Here is a 20,195-nt window from a genome sequence, read left to right as displayed (position 1 = left end):
CCAAAATAAGCGTCCGTACATCCAAGCCTAGCCTCGGGTTAAGTCGTTGTTAGTAACAGCGAAAGATAAAAAAAAATAAAAATAAAACCCATAAGTCGCCGTTACTAACAGCGACTTTAGCCTTTTATTTATTTATTTTTTTTATGAACTAAAGTAGCCGTTGTTAATTAAAAAAATAGCCGTTAGGAACTTGAAAATAGCCGTTAGGAACTTGATGTTCTATAAATAACTCCATCATTTCCCATACTTCATTATATCCAGTTTATATCATTCTTCTTCTTTTCAATCAATTTTTAAAGGTAACATAAGGTATTATATTAGTTTTACTCTCAATTTATAAATGTTAATATTATTTTTGAAAGTTCACTTATGTTACTATATTATATGTATTATGTAGATGTCAAAGGAGCATTGTATTAAAGAGCTTTGTGATTGTGGTTATGAAATTGAGATTAATACAGATTGGAGCGACTTCGATCCAGGGCGTGAATTTGTTGCTTGCCCTTTCTACTTGGTTGACGGATTAGGATGCACATACTTTAGATGGATTGCTCCGGAGGGTACAAAATGGCAGAGAGACTTAATAATACGGCATGAAAAGGAAAAACAAGAGCTTAAAGATGAAATATTTAATCTAAAGAGACAAATGGATGATATGGCACATAGGAAAGAAGAGACTGAAAGGATTATGAGAAAGTTTAAGAAGCCTTCTTAGTTAGCGACGGTAGTTTAACTTAACGAATGAAGTATGTAATTTGATATGGATTTGTTGAACATGATTGAAATTCTGTTGAATGTTCGATAGCAACATCCTTATTTGAATATGATTGTCTGTTTGTTTTTGATAAAATTCATACTGCATTCTTGGTGGAATGATTCATCGCCGAAAAGTCTAAGTACTTAACATCATTTCATTCATAATAAACGTGTGATAATACGATAAAAATATATACATCTACATATATGTTACAGTTTACACACAAAAGACCAAATGTTACAAATATTGAGTATGTACAAATGTTGAATATATACAAACAGTATTCTAATGCTAATCCTCACCCTGTACCCTGTCTAACTGTGACGGTTTACGACGCCTCCTACGATAAAAAGAGGCCGTCGCATGACGCTCGGGTAGGGGAGGTGATTGATAATGTGATGATGTGGCACCCTGTGAGGACCCAGCACCATAGTCCGGGCACCTCAACACCGGTGTATTGAGGCCATGACATCTTATCAATCAACGGCAAGAATATGGATTCATATGTGTTAACATAGCTCTGGGTCGTGTAGCAGGAGTCCACAAAACGCTCGTAGGATAAGTGTCGTTTAATACATACGGCAAGAACATGAGAACAAGGTAAGTGATATATGGAGGGTTTGTTACAAGTGCATTTCATCTCTCTCATATCTACACTTTGTATTTTACCACCCTTGGCGGATCCTCTATTACCACGTCCAGTCTTAACTTGGAAAAGGCCTCGTTTGTAGTCAAATGCGACGATCTCATGGTAGTTTGCCTTCTCGGTGTTACGGATGATAATCCTAGTGGCGTGTGAAGTGTATTTATTTCCCCCAATTAGCCACGCGTTCGCATTCTCGCGTCTTTTAACAAAGTAATCATTTACACGATAGAAGGTGAACTCCATAAGAGTAGTTATGGGCAAGAAACGTTCACCCTTCATCACGTTATTGAACACTTCGGCTAAGTTGGTATTAGTAACACCATACCTATACCCTCCATCATGACATATTGACCATTTACACATATCACCAACTTGATCAATCCAAAAAAGAGCGTCTCGATTAGCAACACCAATGGCCTTCAATCCCTCCATGACCTTATGTGGTTGTCTTTACTCTGCAGTCCGTCCAAACATCTTCTTCAACTTCACATTACCCATTTGACGGTTGAAGTTACTTAACAAATGCCGCAAGCAAAACCAATGATGGGCGTTCGGAGGTTGCCATTCCGGCTCCTCCATGGTTGCTAGAATGCCCGCATGTCTATCGGAAATAACGCATAACCCTGGACTATGCATCACATGCTTACGAACACACGCCATAAACCAAGACCACGCGGCTATACATTCTTTTTCGACCAAAGCAAAGGCAAGCGGAAAGATGCCCTTGTTCCTATCTTGGGCAATCGCAGTCAACAACGTATGGCGATACTTACTATACAAATGTGTTCCATCAATGACAATAAGAAGTTTGCAAAACTTGAATCCCTCAATACTAGGTTGGAAAGACCAAAACACGCATTGGAAAGTTCTAATACTAGGACGGACATACACACCGACATCATTATCTTCCTTAAAGAACCATTCAACTACAGTCTCGGGGTTTGAAACTTTCAGTGCCTTCAAGGAGCGTGGAAGAAGAGGATAAGAATCTTCCCATGTACCATAGATGGAGAGAAGGCCTTGCTATTTAGCACACCATGCCCGCTTATAGGTCACTTCGACACCAAATTGGTCTTTGACCATTTGACGCACGACAGAGACCTTAATTGATGGGTCTTGAGCAACACAACTTCTAATAAGATTGTTAATCACGGAAGATGTCAAATGAATGTGCCCAGCTGACACATTTTCAGTACTTAATACACAACCCCCATGCTTCCCTTTATACGTAATAATCTCCCATGATGGTGAATAGGAGCTCTTCCTAGCCCTAAGCCTCCAACCACTCCCTCTCTTACACTTCAAGGTGAGCACGGTTTAATTTGAAGTCTCAGTTCGGTACTCAACGTTCCTACGAATGTGATACAATCTAACAACGTCCAACAAGGCATCCTTGTTATCAAACATCATACCCTTTTGAAACTCTCCTTCATCGGTGTAGGTTGTATCACAATCCCAAGACCTCCAAGAGTTGTCCTCAATGTGTTCATCTAGAGGGGGAACCAGTGCATAGGGTGTAGGAGCAACGATTGTTGGAATGTTTCCTAAGGTCATGTCATTAGCTAGAGCCTCCTCGTTAACACCCACATCGTCCTCAGAAGGAGCTTTAAAGAATTCATTACTCTCACTATTAACATCATCCCAAGGCTCATTTGTATCTTCTAAGTTAAAAGTATCGTCATTTGTGACTTGAAATTGAAGTTGATTGGGTTCATTAGAATAATAAGAAGAAGATGACATAAAGGCATAATGGGTTTCTTGGGTAGGGAAGGGCGTATGAGAAGGAGCAGAAAAAGTTATACTCATGAATGCATTTGTTCCCACAACATTGATATCTTCGTTCCCTAGGGGTATCTCTTCTACATATAACTCTAAAGAAGGAGTAGGGGTAGACCTTGAATACTCCTACATTGCATCTATAGCCTCCTCATCCTCAACCGGAAGAGCTAACAAATCTCCACTCAAATTGTACTTAAAACTTATATTAATAGTACTTCTTGAGTGTCAATGCCAATCTTAGAGCATATAAAATGTTTAAATTCATTCAAATCCATGTATGAGTTGCAAGCAAACAGTTTACGTCTTCCCCCAACATACTTAACATTGTTACTACTTGATCGAATTGAACCATTCCAAAAGCATACAACAGTCATACGAAATGAAGCCATTTCTACAACAATACATACAAAGTCAACATCATCATTACGTTCAACACAATATATGACCACTATAGATGAAATACCTTTAAAAATCAACAACAAATTCATGAACAAACAACCTCATTATGAAGATCACTATAGATGACATACATTTTAAAATCAACAACAAATAAAAAAATTTATAATAAAAACGTACCTCAATAAGCTGTAGACCAACAAGAAGTATTAAATTGAAAGTTTATGAACCTACATTTATGTGAAAATTGATTAAAAACTTTGTAAACCCTAATTTTTCGAATATGGAAAAAATACAAAAAAAACGTACCTTGGGACAATGTAGGAAGATGACAGAACTAATTAGTCACAAACTTGAAATTTGATGAGTTTAGTTGAAGAATTGAAGTTGATTTTAATGGTGGAATGAAGAAGGAGAACTTGTAAGGCTAGCAAAAGGAAAACGAATCCGAAAACTGAAATGAGAAAAAGGAAACTGGAAAAATAAAAAACCCATTAGTCGCTGTTACTAACAGCGACTTAAGGAGTTGACCAGTCGCTATTAGTAACAACGACTTATGGGTTTTATTTATTTATTTAATTTTTCTCTTTCGCTGTTACTAACAGCGACTTGACCCGATGCTAGGCTTGAATGTACGGACGCTTATTTTGAGAAATAAGTTTTTACGAAGCTTATTTTTGGAATTAAGTTGTTACATAATCTTATTTTTTTTCAAATTTTCTCTTTTTAGTGAGTATTAAATCATAAGTCCGAATCCCACTTGTGTTTTAATGAGTTTAAATAATTAGGCTCTTTTAAAATCATTTTCGTTAGCGTTAATCCGAAGCACCACCATTTCACTGTCCTTGCAAAGGTAAACCCCAACACAAATTCCTCTCTTAAAACCTCCCATTTTTCCTCTTGCAGCCGCATTTTTTTAGGTCCTTCAATGGCGGGGAACTCCGAGAAAGCTTCCAATGGCGAGCTAGCCTCTACGCCTCCTCATCTTAAAGACGAAGCTTACCTTTCCACTATCATCCCTAAGCGAATCGCTCTGTTCGAATCCATCAAAAATCAACAAACTCTTGATCGTCTCTCAATATCCGGCGACCCCATCAAGTTTTAATTCTTCTCTTATTTATTCATTTATTTGTTAGTTTCAATTTGATGATTTTGGGTGAATATTTTGTGCTTTTTTTAAGGATTACGTTGCCGGATGGAAAGGTCAAGGATGGAATAAAGTGGAAAACTACTCCATTCGAAATTGCGGCGCAGATTTCGAAGAGTTTAGCTTCAAATGCGGTCATTGCTAGGGTTGATGAGGATCTTTGGGATATGCATAGGGCTCTTGAAGGTCATTGTAATTTGCAGTTGTATACCTTTGATAACGATGAAGGTCGAGACACTTTTTGGCATTCTAGTGCTCACATTCTGGGTCAGGTAACATTAAATTATGTTGCTCTTTTGAACTTTTTCTGACTTTTTAGTGTTCATGTAAAAATGCTTACTGTTAGTTTGGTGTTTGACCTTTTCTTTTGAAATTTGCTTTTGTAGTCTTTGGAGATGGAGTATGGATGCAAGCTTTGCATTGGTCCTTGTACTACTCGTGGAGAAGTGAGTTAAAGTTTGAATTTTTCTTGTTCTTCCTTTGGATTCGGAATAATGGAGTTTTCAGGAGTTTCACCTTATATACAACTGTGCAAGAATTATTATATGAACCTAAGCTCCCAAAATACAGCTAGAAAATTATAAATTCTCAGCAGGTTATGATTAAAAGCGCTCATAACAGTTTTACATGAAAATACAATTGCCGACGGTGTAAGCTTTTATATCATTAATAAAACAGTGGTTTTGAGATACAACGGAAGAAATTGATATTGGTTTTAACTTCCATTTTGAGTTTAACAACGAAACTTTAAAGGGTGTTAATGGCCGGGTTTGGGTTGGTACTGGGTAGTGGTCCGTGCTTGTCACTAAAAACCTTCTTATAGGACTAAAATTTCAAAAGCCTATTTGAATTAGCGTCCTAGGTCCCAACATCTTGACACATGGCAAAACCAATTTTAGAGTGACATTCACTCCTAAAACCTTTTCAGGAGAGAAGCACCCCTAGTGCTTTCCCTGAGCAGTAGAAGCAACTGATGAAGATTACTTTAAAGGTTTTAGTTCTTAAGACACCATGACCTTCTAAAAGGTCAAGACAACTAGACATGAAGGCCCCAGGGTGACAGGACTCGTAGGAGTGATAGACTAGCCTTGGGTAGAATACAAATGAACACAGAGGTACAAGCACCCTGGGAAGGTTATAATAGTTACGGTGACGTGTCTAGTGACAACTGTAGTCATGTGATAAAAGCTGCCATACTTGTATAAGACAAGACACCACTACCTACCTCGTATTATACTGCTGCATTCACCACTAATGGACAAAAGGATAGCTGTAACCAATCAATGAGCTCCACATATATTCTGAGAACATTCTATACCTTTTTTGTGATCCCTAAAAAGATTCTATAAAGGTAAAAAGTCTGATATGCCATTAGGGTTTTTGAAAACCTCTCTCCATGCCCACTACTATAAATATACAGAGCTACCAAAGATACGCTAATTTTTAGCATTCAAGCAATGCTAAGCATTCTTAAGCATTTATTGCACTCTTAAACCAAGAATCCCACATCAGCAAACTAGTCTTAATATTTCTTCTCTAGAGGTAAAGGTCACTATGATACCCTTACTAAATTAATAATCGGAGGAGATCCTTCGGAGCACTTCTCTCCGGCCCTTGTTTGTTTATTTGTGCAGGATAAAGTTCAAGGCGTTTTAGATTGCAACTCAAAATCTTACCAAGATTTCATAACCTTTTGTGGACTTAAAAGAGATTCTTAACATCACTGTTGAGTGTGTTGATTGTTCAGTTTCCAACATGAATTGGTTGGTAGTGGTCCATGCTTGTCTCTAAAAACCTTGTTGCAAGACTAAAATTTCAAAGCCTATTTGAATTAGTATTAAAAAGAAATAAAAGTGATTAAAAGAAAATGTGGATATTTAATAATAAATGCTGAGAAAGATTAAATTGTGTGGATAAGAGAGTTAATATATGAATGGGATTAAAAGAAAGTGATGGATTGTTGTCCAAATATAGAAATTATTCTTGTTGGAAACTGAACAATCAACACCCTTAACGTAGATGTCAAGAATGTTTTTTAAGTCCACTAAAGGTTAAGAACTGCTGGTTAGGTTTTGAGTTGCTAATTAAACGTCTCGAACTTGAACCTGTACAATGAACAAACGAGGCCAGAGAGGGGTGCTTCGGGGGACCTCCTCTGATGATAAAGTCAGTAAATGTTTGGGAAAGTCTGTCTAACCTTTCTCTTAGAATGCACAGTGACCTTTAGCTCTCGAAGAGAAGTATTAGGGCTTGTTTGTGGTTGTCAGACTAGTAGAATGTTCTGCAAAAATTGTGTGGAGCTCATTGATTGGCTAACCTTCACTTTACACTTGTCTTGTTGTCGTTGATGAGGTAGGTAGTGGTGCCTTACCTTATACAAGTATGACAACTTCTATCTCGTGACTATTGCTGTCACTTGACATGTCATCTTTGCTGTTTTTAATCTTCCTGGGGGGCAAAAGCCTTTGTCTTCATCCGTCTTCATCCGTGTTCTTCCCAACTCTAATCTACCATTCCTGTAGGTCTAGTGACCCCAGTGGCTTCAGGTTTGATTGGCATGACCTTATTAAGGTTGTGGTGTCTTTCTTAGGGAGCTAGGACTTTTGAGGGGATCTTCATCAGTTCTTCCTTCTGTTTAGGGGAGCAACAAGGGCCCTTTTCTCCTTAGGGGGTCTCAGGTGTATATGACATTGCCTTGGGACTAGTTTTCCATGTGTTAAGATGCTTGTACCATGAGCCAGATCTTGGCACATACATTTTGCCCCTCAGACTCTTGAGTAGTACCTTAAGGAGTCAATGAGTCTGATGAAATTTTTCGGCACCAAATTCTTTTAAGAGCTTTTAGGGTGAAGAGACTTCTCTGAGCATATTGTGTATCGTATATGACCGTTGAACAGTAGTTCTTAAGTTTTGGTGGCAAGCTTCTAACGTCTTTGGACTCAAAAACTTATGCAAAGTAGTGAAAAGTCACTTTTGCCCTTTTTCGTAATTTGACTTGTGCATCAGAACCTTGTTAAATAAGCTATTGCACGCGTAAGTTCCCTTTTATGTATCTGCCATTTGGAGGTTCAGCTAATAGGTGGTTACACTTGCTATCTACTTTTCAGGCATTACATGTGTAATGTTATCGTGTTTTGCATTTTATGATGTTTTTTTCAAAATTCATTCATTTTAAAATTTGAACCAATCTATTTGTTTTTATAAGGATAAGGTTGCATGATTTTTACCCCGTAACACTACTTAGGTTGTACTTGGGGAGCCATTTAATTGCATTTGGCTAATGGAATATTGTACTCTTATCTCAATAAGACAACCAAAATTTGGACAGGGTTTCTATTATGATGCATTTTATGGAGATTTGAGCTTGAATGAGGACCACTTCAAAAAAATTGAGGCAGGGGCGGCTAAAGCTGCTGCGGTATGCTTTTTTAATGTTTTGCTTTAATTTTTTAAATTATTATCTAATGTTTGTTTGGTCGCGTGTAGTCTAAAAATGCTGATAAGTTTTAGTTTTTTAGGCCTTTGTACTTGGTTTTTTTACATATGTCAACATGTCTTTGCTTTTAATAAACTATGTATATTGTAGTTCCTTATACTGAATTTGATAGTGTAAATTAGTGATACATTGTACCTATTCTTTATCTATTTCAACTTATACTAGATTTGGGTTATTACTATGGACATACAAGTCATCATAAATCTTCCTTATCCAAACACGACACATGTGGCCGCCATACTCGTGTTTACATGACATAGATACAGGACACATCTTGGACCCACGAAGTTGCACACAACTATCTTGTTATTGTTGTCTTTATTTTATTTTTTTTTATCTTTTTGTATTATAAGATAGGTTGAGGGAAGGGAAAGAGTTAGGTGAGAATCGAACCCTAGGCCTTTCTTGAAAAGTGGTACTTGCTCACCAACACATACAAGACCCAATTGTCTTATTTTTGTCTCATATATTGATGTAAAACAATAATTAGCTTTTGTCATTCTTATTCTTTGTTCCAATCAAATTTTAAAGCAATGCTAGTATAAGTTACGACAACAATAATGACAAAGTCTTTATCCCAACAATATGAGGTAGACTTCATGAACCAAAACAAACAACAATAATTTAACATTTTAGTATTTTAGTTCTTTCTTTAAATAAATAATAAATTATACTCCCTTCAATTCAATTTAGTTGCCTCATTTGTTTTTTTTGGCACTATTCATCAATCATTCTAAATTTGAATTTTATTACCAATCCTACAAGTTTAAACATAGTTAAAAGGAATCTAGTTTGATTTGTTTCAATGTAAAGATTACTAATAATTTCTAATTGTGTTAAATTACATAGATTAAGACTTGAATATGTATGCAAATGAAATAAGACAAATAAATTGAATTGGAGGGAGTAGTATATTTCAATTTTACTAAATGATATAAATATCGTGCGCCCAAAATTTGGACAATTTACTAAAATTTCATGCATTGACGAATTTGACTCGTTCACCTGTGGGACTATTCAGATGCTTAGATCTTTGTCCATGTAGCATATCTTGTCTTAGTGGGTTATCTACGGGGTGGTTTTAATTAGATAATAAGTGTTTATAAAAAATATTTATTCTCATGCAATTTATTTCATCAGGCGTGGTAATAAATTTGTGTTTGGTCTTTGGTGAATGTCAATCGGAGCACTAACAATTTATTTGAGAAATTGGTGTTAGTCAGAACTGCATTGCCTTTCGCATATTTTCATTTCTTATTTGTTTATTTCAAAATTTTGCAGGAGAAACAACCATTTGAACGCATTGAAGTGACAAGGCAACAAGCACTTGAGATGTTTTCCGATAATAGATTTAAGGCAAGTCGGGAAAACTTGTTTTGTTCTTATCTTTTTAAGTTTTTTAGGTGTTTAGTGTGGTGTAGTTTGGTGATTGACAAATCTCGTTAAAATTTTATATTTAAGACTTTTTTATTTTACTCATCATATTTTGTTTATATGTGGTTGAAGATTGAAATCATCAATGATCTTCCTGAAGACAAAACAATTACAGTATATAGATGTGGCCCGTTGGTTGACCTTTGTCGTGGTCCTCATATACCCAATACATCCTTTGTAAAAGCTTTCTGCTGCTTAAAGGTGATGTGAGGATTAGCTGTATTTTACATATTCTGCTTCGACAGTGTTTAATATGCTTAAGCTTATCTCTTAATTGATCAGGCCTCGTCTGCATACTGGAGAGGTGACAAAAATCGGGAAAGCTTGCAGAGGGTTTATGGAATTTCTTACCCAGATTCAAAACGTTTGAAGGTACTTGATAGCATTTCTAGGATTTTGTATGCTTGCTTTATAAAATTTGTTTTAGGTGGGGCAATTTTGTGCCTTTGAAATGATTATACTAAGTTTATGTTGCTTTATTGAATCTTATTTGGTTAGAAGTCATATTGCAGGAATTGGCTTGAAGTACCCTAATTATTCTTGATAATTATGAACACTTATTGAGAAATAGCATCTTACTATGATATTATGCGCCATCATTCAAGAATAATTTGCTAAGTTCAAAATTTCACATTTGAGATACAAGGATTGTAGTATGGCCCATTTATACTGTAAGGAGGGAGTAAGACATTTGTAGTTGATCGATGATAGAGTTAAGGTTAAGAAAAGTATTTATGTTTTTGTATGGTGTAGAGCATATTATCTTTATTTCTCATTGTTCCTTTTGTATGATTGAGCATTTTGGGTGAGATATATTTAAAGCAGACTTTTAGCTGGTTCTCAATGCATTAGATTTATGGTTTGTTTATTTTAGTTTCTTTTAGGGCTTAGTGAGTTAATGGCTGTTGATTTTTTGTTCATCAGGAATATCTTAAGAACCTTGAGGAAGCAAAAAAATATGACCACAGATTATTGGGTGTAAAACAAGAGCTATTCTTTTGTCACCCCCTCAGGTAAGCATTAATGAATACATAAAGCGAGTACCATATCTGATTTAATCTGCAATAACACTGCTTTTATGTCTTATGAATTTCAGTCCTGGAAGCTGGTTTTTTCTTCCTCTCGGTGCTCGCATATACAATAAATTGATGGATTTTATTCGAAGTGAATATAGGAATAGAGGCTACGAGGAGGTTTACATTTACTTGATGTCATGTTCATCTGTTTTAAATCTATTTATTTGGTTGTTCCTAATGATGTCAATCTGGTGTTAGGTAATCAGTCCAAATATTTACAATATGCAACTGTGGCAGACATCTGGGCATGCTGCAAACTATAAGGAGAATATGTTTGTGTTTGAGGTGAGTGGTCCTTCAAATCATGGTAGTATTTGAAGTTAGTTGTTATTACTAGTATGTTATTTGTTGTGGCCTTCATGTCAAGACAAGGCTGCTCTATTAAGTGCATCAGATAATTTATTGGTCTATTAGTAGAGGCATTATTTTATTTGAGAGATTTTTTTTTTCTACTATAGTTTAGTATTAACACAGATGTGGAATCCCTTTTTAGAAAAGGTTAAAATTCCATCATTTTTTATAGATTCTGTTTGAAGGAAAATGCATATGTAAATTGTGGAGGGAGAAATATATATGAAGTTTGATATTGTCATGTCTTTTACTAAGCAAGTCAGAATAGGTGATCCACCATTTATCAAAAGTCTTGACATTACAATTGTAAGATTTGCACTAATGTCTTAACGTTGATGGTTTACATTGCTCTGCTATGATTTTTTTTTTTCTCAAATTATCGATAATTAGAGTGGCCAAACAGGTGGTCGCTATCTAGTTGTGTTGTTTTTTTTTTTTTTAAATTTATGTGCATGGGGTATAAAGATGAATTTTAAAAATGGTAAATTGGGTGACGAACTTTTAACAGTCTTATCATTGATGAACTGCTCTCTGTATTCAGACAAAGGAAGCTATAATTTATAAAATGCAGTTGAAATCTAGGGATTAGGCCCAGTATCCTCCCCAACTATTAAATTAAATAGACTTAAAATCATTCATTTAAAATTTGTATCTACTCACACATTAGAGCATTGCTGTTCCTTCCTCTATGTACTATGAGCATTTATCAGCAAACTAGGTAGATTGGTGGGAAGCCTGTCATCCTCATAGTTAACATCTATTTGAATGACTCGCCACTATGATAATGGCTAGCCTCTTAGCATAGCTGGTCTGATGCTATTTTATGCAAGCATAACATTTTATCACTTTGAAAAGGAAAGGAAAAAAGAAAATTAAGTTGATTAGTTGGTTTGTTAGCTTATTATTTGAAATGAGAAATTTGGGGTTTTCTGTTTGATGCTTAGGCAAATTTCTTATATGCAGATTGAAAAGCAGGAGTTTGGTCTTAAACCAATGAATTGTCCAGGGCATTGTTTGATGTTTGAGCATAGAGTTCGTTCCTACAGAGGTATTATTTGATATATTTTGTTAGATCATAATGATTGTCACAATTGATGTGGAAATTGATTTCTAGAATCATAATCTTTGTTGATTTGCATTAAGTGTATTAATTAGGAGTATACAATTTTATAGGAAATTATTTCCTGATTATATTTTAAGTATTTCTCACCAAGTTAACTGTTATCCTTATTACAAGTCAATAGAGTTAAGTAGTGCATGTTATGTAATGCTTTAGTTCTCAATCATGTGCTATGGTTCTCAAATGTATCTGACATGTGTGAGAATATATAATATGTTTTGTTTCTTTTAAAGCTTATCTTTAATGACCAAAGTATGACCTTGTGAGTTTTGACTGCTGAGTTTTGGCTCCTAGCTTCAACTCACAATTTGAATAATATGCAGAACTTCCAATGCGCTTTGCGGATTTTGGAGTGCTGCACAGGAATGAGGCTAGTGGAGCACTCACAGGACTCACTCGTGTAAGAAGATTTCAGCAGGTAAAGCAATTTGCATAGAACAGTATCATGCAACGTTATGTATTCTGGAAAAAAGAGAGGTGCAAATATACTCTATGCCATGAAGAAAAAAGTCGGACTTGAGGAAAGAGGGAGGTGTAGCCAAAACGCGACTATGTGGTTCTCCTATGATATGTATCACATATGTATGTGTGTGTGTTGTGTGCGCCTACATGTATATTTATATGACCCAGTGAGCTGTGTCCATTGCTTATTGTACTTCCTATGTCCTAGATTTGTTGCAACATAAGGTTTATGCCCTTTTTTTGAAGTTTTAGGATTGATAGAATAAATTAGGATGGGATATAGCTTGAATAATCTGAAATAGCGGTAATTTAATATATAAGGAAATGTTGCAATTAATTTTGGGTGATCCAAATGGGAATATGTTGCAACTAATTTGGGACAGAGGGAGTGCTATTCTATACGTCATGTCCTTTTGGATGTTACATAAATTCTTGGCTTAAAATTGCATGCGAGTGTTGCCTTCTTGCTATACATTTCCTTTTTTTTCTATCTTATTTCTCTTTATAGTCGCTTGTGAGCAATTGTGTTGTTTCTCACAATTTGAAGTTTCTGGTGTTTTAGGATGATGCTCATATCTTCTGCAGGGAAGGTCAAGTAAGTGTTAGGATTTGTTGAAGATTTTACCAGAAGTTTTTTTACTTACGGTTGAGTTGAATAACTAATTTATGCTAGTAAATCTTCAGGTAAAAGATGAAGTCAGGGCTGGACTTGATTTTATCAATTACGTGTATGGAAAATTTGGCTTTAGCTTTGAGCTAAAGCTGTCTACGGTAGGAAAATCTTATCTTATTTTTTATTTTATTTTTTTCATATTCCTTTATCAATAGTAGTTTTTAATCATATATTTTAATGCTTTTAGGAAAATTTCTCTTTCGTTTCTCTAAATTAGGTTTTGTATTTATTATGTTGGTCCTCTCAGCTTTACAGTTGTACAATTAACATAATCCTTTTGCTAGATTACTAGAGCTCCAAGAAAAGGAGATGTTTGGTTGTGTAGAAAAATGATTTGCTTTTGTATATCTTTAACCCTTTTTTAAAAATTAAATGTAGTTTTATTAGGTTTTAGGTAAGATTGTTTTGAACAAATGAGAAGTGGCGAACCGTTAGTTCTAGTCCATTCAGTGTCAAAACAGAAACACAATTTTAAGTGCCAAGTGTGCCCATCACATAACTTTGTTGCCGTATTCCTTGAACCTCACCTCTCTTAAACATAGTTGTATTTTCCTACTAGTTATTTCTCGCTAACTAGATGGTGAGATGGATTGACATCATGAGTTTAGTTGTGTTGTCGTCAATCTGTTATGGACATAGAAAAAGGTTTGGATTAAATTTAGAGTAGCATGAGAAATTTGAGGATATGATTCCTTAGAATTGGATTTGGGTTAATTTGTTTCACTTGTTTGTAAAGAATTTTTTTTAAAGTGCACATCAGCCAATTTCATCCTCCAATATCAGTTGCTGATATGCATTGCATATTCTAAGGGAAGTTCTCAATGCAATACTTGGCTAATGAATGATGTTGGACTAAGATAAAAGGAAATCCATATTTCATTGCATTATTTCGGTGGCTTTCATTTGGATGGTCATATGATATATGGAGTGTTATACAAACAGGCTGGAGTGACTGAATTATGAGTCATTATCTGATTTGAAAATTAAATATGAAAATTAAATTTGAAAATTAATAACTCATTTCTCATTAAATTTGAATACAGATTGGAGAGTAATCCTAGTGTTGTTTCATTGCCACTATTTCTAGGTCTATGGCTGACGTTGCCTAAGTCACATCAGAATATCAAAATAAATAACCGAACTTTCCTACAATAATGTTAGGGAAGTAAGGATCCCCTCCATAGTTTGATGCACATTATAGCTTTTATATCTAAGCCCATAGAAAAGGTACTTTAGCTTTTATATTAATGATGCATAAGAACAGTTTGAGGCAGTCTCTGAGAATATCATTGATAGTCTGCTGTTTTTTATGTTCTTTTAGCTGATATTCTAAATAAATTTGTTTTATCACCGTATTTTTTGTTGTGCTGCTTTTTTCTTTTGATTGATGTGTCCAAAGACTCAAATTCGAACAATGTTCTATGTCAAGGACCCTGATTTAACGTGTTTCTTCTAAAGGACTGTTTTAGTGGTGTGTGTGAATAAGTTGTTGGGGCTTCGTGCCCCCTTAATGGCCTGTATAGCTCATTTCTGCATTTTTTTATGTACTTCTACCTGGAAAATGTTTGTTTATAACTTATTTAGTTGGGTTCTGGGCAAGTGGGATTTCAATTTTGGAAATCCTGGTACTGGCTGTAATATGCCTCTGTTAGTGCATTTTTGTGTTTCCCAGCATTCTCCCGCCAATGGAAATCACCTTCATTGCAAAAGATTACCGAGGGTGACCTGATTCTTTAGGAGGAGATGAAGAGTAAAAATGCCTTTAAAGTCTTCTTTGTTGAATACAGGAGTATACAGACTTATACTGATGAGTGGTGACATGAGAGCTTTCTGCACATGCTTTTACTTTGATTCAGATTGTCTTAAAGTTGATTGCTCTTTTCATGTTTTATCATGAGTTTTCTTTGATCCTCTTAAAACTGGATGGTGTTGAACGCTGTGTTTTTGGATTTCTTTTTTCATTTCATAAAATTAGAGACCAGAGAAATACCTTGGAGAAATAGAGATTTGGGACAAGGCTGAGGCTGCTCTTACAGAAGCATTGAATGAGTTTGGTAAACCATGGCAGGTGAAATTCCAACCTTTTAAATTAATCATTTATTATTTAGAATCTTGAATGCTCCCCCTCCCTCTTTACTTAATAAGTCAATGAAACTATTTGTTCACCGATATTTACTAATTTTATAGCTATTTGAGAATGGAAAAGAGAAAATGATTTGATTTTGCGTTAATACTAGCAGGTGAAAACAAAGTTTCCATAGCTACTTGCTTTTGGAGGTAAACCACCAAATTGAGTTATGAAACATATTAAAAGAGATTCAATAACAACAAATTGACGCACATCTTTTTTTATTTATGTATCTATTTGTGGATCTCTCTTCTAAACTGCTGCATCTCTGTCTTCCTCCACAAGCCACTTTCTTTATTTCACAAAGCTATCTGCCACTTGTTGACACATTATGCCATTGATTCAACAACTTCTTTAAACCTTTTTTGTGCACCTAATCACTGTCATGCCTAGATTTTTGTTTTCTTCTAAAAACTTTATCCCTAATGAGAATATATTGTCTTTTGAAAATTTTGTCATATTTAGTCGCTGATTGTTGTTGGTTGGTTCGTTCCTCTCTTTAAAAATACCTTTGTCATAAAACAAAGAGTGTGTTGTTTGACAAGCTCCTTATCTTTACATGTAAATCTGTGAGAGTTTTTGTCTCTGCCATGTTTTGAGTAAAAAGCATGGATTAATTTTTCTTAGTTGTATGCATGTTCAATGCTCTTATTGATGAATTCTTTTATTAATATATGTTGCAGTTAAATGAAGGAGATGGTGCATTTTACGGACCAAAGATTGATATCAGTGTTTCTGATGCCTTGAAGAGGAAATTTCAATGTGCAACATTACAGGTTTGTTGTTTATGGGTTCAATATTATTGTAGAAGATTGGTATGCTGCATGCGGCTGTCTAAACTTATTGATATGGATGCAGTTGGATTTTCAACTCCCCTTGCGATTCAATTTGTCTTACTCAGCAGAGGATGAAGCTAAAAGGGAGCGACCTGTGATTATCCATCGTGCCATCCTTGGCTCTGTGGAACGTATGTTTGCAATTCTTTTGGAGCACTATAAAGGAAAATGGCCCTTTTGGCTTAGTCCACGTCAAGCAATTGTATGCACTGTCTCTGAAAAATCTGCAGCTTATGCTCATGAGGTATTGGAGATCATACTGTAATCATTTCATTCTGTGTACTTTGCTTTAGGTGCTCACTTATCACTTGGCTTAAGTTTATTACGAGTCAGTTATTTTGTATTTTTTTTTTACTTCATAGGGATTCCTTAGGTATAAATATTTCTCTCGTTCCTATAAGAGTTCAAGTCCTTTTCCTCACATGCCCCTTCAAAATGTTTACAGGTGTCTGATCAGATCCACAAAGCTGGTTATTTTGTTGACATAGATACTAGTGATAAAACAATCAACAAGAAGGTAAATATTATTTTATAATTGTTTATTTGAGCTTGTTTTTGGTGTTCTTTTGTTCATTTGAGTATTATATGCTACATCGGTTTAAAGTTGCTACACTTGAATAGTAACTACTATTGATCAATCAAATATTGTTTTACTTATTCTTTGTACATAAGAAAAAATATAGTCATGTGGTATCTTGTTTGATTCGTCTCTATGCATACTTTTATTACATCCAATTTTTTTAATTTTTAATTCAACGCAACTAAACACTTTAAGGATCAAAATAATATGTTGCATAGCGTGAAAATAAGAAGTGTAGCAACTAATTTGAACCATAGGAAGTATGTGAGATTGCAAATGATGTTTGCAATTTTAATTAGATTCAACCTCTTTGTGAGGAAAGGGGGGGCAGTAGTTAAATTATTCAGCTGTATCTTTCTCTCTTATACCTATTCAATTGAATCCTTCTTTAACTTGTGTTTGACGTTACTCCCTTCATCCAAAAAGGAAAAACTTGAGCTTGAGTTTGTACAAGTACACTGTGTCACTGGTAATAACAGTTGTGCATATATTCCGATGCCGAAATCAGTATGTGAGCCATTCTTGTGACAAACAGACCTTTGCTACTAGAAAAAAGGCTATTTGGTGGACAAACTATTCTTGCTGAACAAGGATCCAAATAAGGGTCTAACTACAAATGTTTGATGTAAGCAAACGTTACCTTGCAAGAGGCTACTATCGAAGATTGCAGTAAATGTGTTTAACTTGCACACTGAAATACCTTGCATAGTACTAGTGTCTGAGTCTATGGAGACTGTTTCGATGGTCTGACACGGTTCCTTTTAATTTGAATGTGATTAGCATAATAATTGCTCATCTTTGTCCTTTGATGCACACTGCTTGTGGCTGTGTTCAAGTCTTAACATTAACAGAAAAATGTTATGTTTTTTTTAAATGTTTTGAGGACCGCTAGAGGTATTTTTTGTTGCTTCTGATACATAATTTCGTATCTGAAAACCTTTCATTGAAACTTTCAAAGCTAATGACTTGTGGTTGATCATGAAATGCTTTTTACTAAAGTTTTAAAGATAAAATTATAAATACGCAAGCGTTAGTATTTTATTCCATATATATGTATTATTTCATTTGTAGATTCATGTTTAATTTTCAAATTAAAAACTAAGAAGTTGTGTTTTTGACATAGGAAGTAAATTCCTATGAAAATTTTCATTTGTAAAAATTTAATTTCGCTTTTAAATTTCTAGGATTATAAAAAAGTTGTTTGTTTGATAAAAGAAAACCTTAGTATCACAGGAATTTGAAATCATCATAGGGTGAGTATGTTAAGTAGATTACTATGGAGTGCAAAAAGTTACACTTTTTAGGGATTGTAAATTCTCGTGGTTATAGTTAATTTTGATAAACAACATTCAAATTATGAACTTTCTAGAAATTTAAATTCCTATGAAATTTACGTGCAAACAAACGACACCTTATTTTAAGATAGAATCAAAGTTCAAAGTAATAAGATTATCAAATAACAATGATCAGTGTGCTATGGTCAATGGTTTCAATGTAGCAGTGTTTTTTACATGTCACATAGAAGTATATGTTGTATGTTCGTAGCTATTTGGTTGGGTGTATGTTAGACTTTTTTGTTTGGTGATCAAAATGTTGATGCAAGAAATAATGAATACGATGGTTTTAATCTTAACTCTTGGTTAACAATTTTGATTTGCATGTTTGAAATTCCAATTGACAATGTTGCTAGACAAGAAATGGTGTTGCTCCGATGGTGAAATGACGTTGACTATTATTATAAAATCTAGTGTTAAAGGAATTTAATCATGAAAATGTGAAGTAATATGTTCAAAATTTTGACCTTTTAGGTAAGAGAAGCTCAGCTATCACAGTACAACTATATACTAGTAGTTGGGGAGAAAGATGCTGAAAATCGAGTGGTATGCCTTCTTCTCAATAATCTTTTGCAATTGTTTTTTATTGAGTTGAAACTTGTTTTCTTTTTTTTTTTTTTTCAAATTAAAAATGGATTCTGTATAGCCTTATGAACTGTCAATATGAAAGTTTATATTATCTATTTTTAAATTTTCTTAATTATCTAATTACACTACGGTCTAAGAATATTATAGGATAGTTTCATGTCTGGTTTGCGCAACTTTTTTTTTTAATTCTTGAATGTTATGTTTGAGAATTATAATTTCATTTGGAAATTAGACTTAGTGTTTGGCAAATCGAAAACAATTTAAATTTGTATTTGAGTCAATTTGATGCTAGAGATGATCTATGTGTCGAGTCTAATCAGACCCGAACTCAGACTGATTAACTATTTATGGACATGTATCCAGAATTGATCCTTAGAGTTTGATCTTTGGGACTCGAACCAAGATTTGTCGGGTTTAATGGGTCTATAGTATTAAGAAGATCCTAAATGGGTCTTGATATAATTATTCAAATTTAAACATTTTTGCATTTTATGGATTTCATTAGTACTAAAACGAGTCATTAGGTCGTATTGAAATCTAAAGTGAGTCAAAATAAATATAAAAATAGGTTTTGAATGAATTTAAAATTGATTTTAGATCGTGTAGTAAGTTGGGTTTGGCGAAATGAATGTAGTGGGTTTGGGTTTTAAATGAGTCCAGAGAGGTATGGGGCGAGTCTGGTCTGAAAATCCTAGGCTTAGGCTTGGACCCACTAATGTTTTATTGAACTCGAAACTGAAATTGAATTCGTCGGGTCTAAACAAATTAGATTTAGACCTTAAAAATAAAATAGAGGCGGGTTTAATAGGGTCTTGGACCCATAACTATCTCGAATTCCACCATTGTATTTAAAGTAGTTAAAATTGAGAATTTGAGAATGACATTGTAAATTTTATCATTTTCAAAATTTTCATGTATAATTTAATAGTTAAAATTTACAATTTAAAATGTAATACTTGTTTACTGAACTTCTAAATTAGTGTTAGATACATATACTACTCTAAAACTTCATATCCGTTGATGATGGATGCAGGTAACCGTGAGGGTAAGAGACAAAAATGATCACAGCCCAATGACTGTGGAGGCACTTCTTAAGCACTTTGATGAAGAGGTGAAAGCTTTCCATTAGTTTATTATACATTATTTGTTATGTCATCCAATTGTTGTGTTTTTTATAAGTTTGAACAAATTTGCTCCCCAATGACCGTGAAGGCACTTCAGCAATATGATGAAAAACGTGAAAGTTTTTATTAGTTCATTAAATTGCACACGTTTTGGTTGTATGAACAAATTGTTTTTTAGAAGTTTGAACAAATTTGCTTTTCTTTTTACTGTTGCTAATGTACTGTAAGTTTATACCAAACTGAAATTGGTACTAATTTGCTTTTGGTA

The 20,195-nt window shown here is 34.4% G+C and overlaps 1 protein-coding gene across 1 annotated transcript; it reads left to right on the top strand.

Moving 5' to 3' along the window:
- Positions 1–4,385: 4,385 nt before the first annotated feature.
- On the top strand, positions 4,386–20,195 carry LOC130805024 (threonine--tRNA ligase, mitochondrial 1). Its single transcript, XM_057669621.1, has 20 exons — positions 4,386–4,676; positions 4,760–4,997; positions 5,112–5,171; positions 8,054–8,143; positions 9,503–9,577; positions 9,728–9,856; positions 9,938–10,027; positions 10,580–10,668; positions 10,752–10,848; positions 10,930–11,016; positions 12,046–12,130; positions 12,526–12,620; positions 13,227–13,259; positions 13,349–13,435; positions 15,313–15,405; positions 16,149–16,241; positions 16,324–16,545; positions 16,747–16,818; positions 18,690–18,761; positions 19,837–20,195. Exons 1-20 carry the CDS (start codon positions 4,507–4,509, stop codon positions 19,930–19,932), a joined length of 2,073 nt encoding a protein of 690 aa, XP_057525604.1. The 5' UTR covers positions 4,386–4,506; the 3' UTR covers positions 19,933–20,195.

This window comes from Amaranthus tricolor, chromosome 2, assembly GCF_026212465.1.
Source record: "Amaranthus tricolor cultivar Red isolate AtriRed21 chromosome 2, ASM2621246v1, whole genome shotgun sequence".
NCBI classification, from domain to species: domain Eukaryota; kingdom Viridiplantae; phylum Streptophyta; class Magnoliopsida; order Caryophyllales; family Amaranthaceae; genus Amaranthus; species Amaranthus tricolor.
The sequence above is the reverse complement of the archived record's forward strand: the minus strand, read 5'-3'. Positions and strand labels throughout refer to the sequence as shown.

Coding starts and splice junctions, on each gene's coding strand:
- LOC130805024 (XM_057669621.1), top strand. CDS start 4,507: ATGGCGGGGAACTCCGAGAAAGCTTCCAATGGCGAGCTAGCCTCTACG. Junction 4,998..5,111: donor GTGCTCACATTCTGGGTCAG/GTAACATTAAAT, acceptor TTGCTTTTGTAG/TCTTTGGAGATGGAGTATGG. Junction 16,546..16,746: donor CTGCAGCTTATGCTCATGAG/GTATTGGAGATC, acceptor AAATGTTTACAG/GTGTCTGATCAGATCCACAA.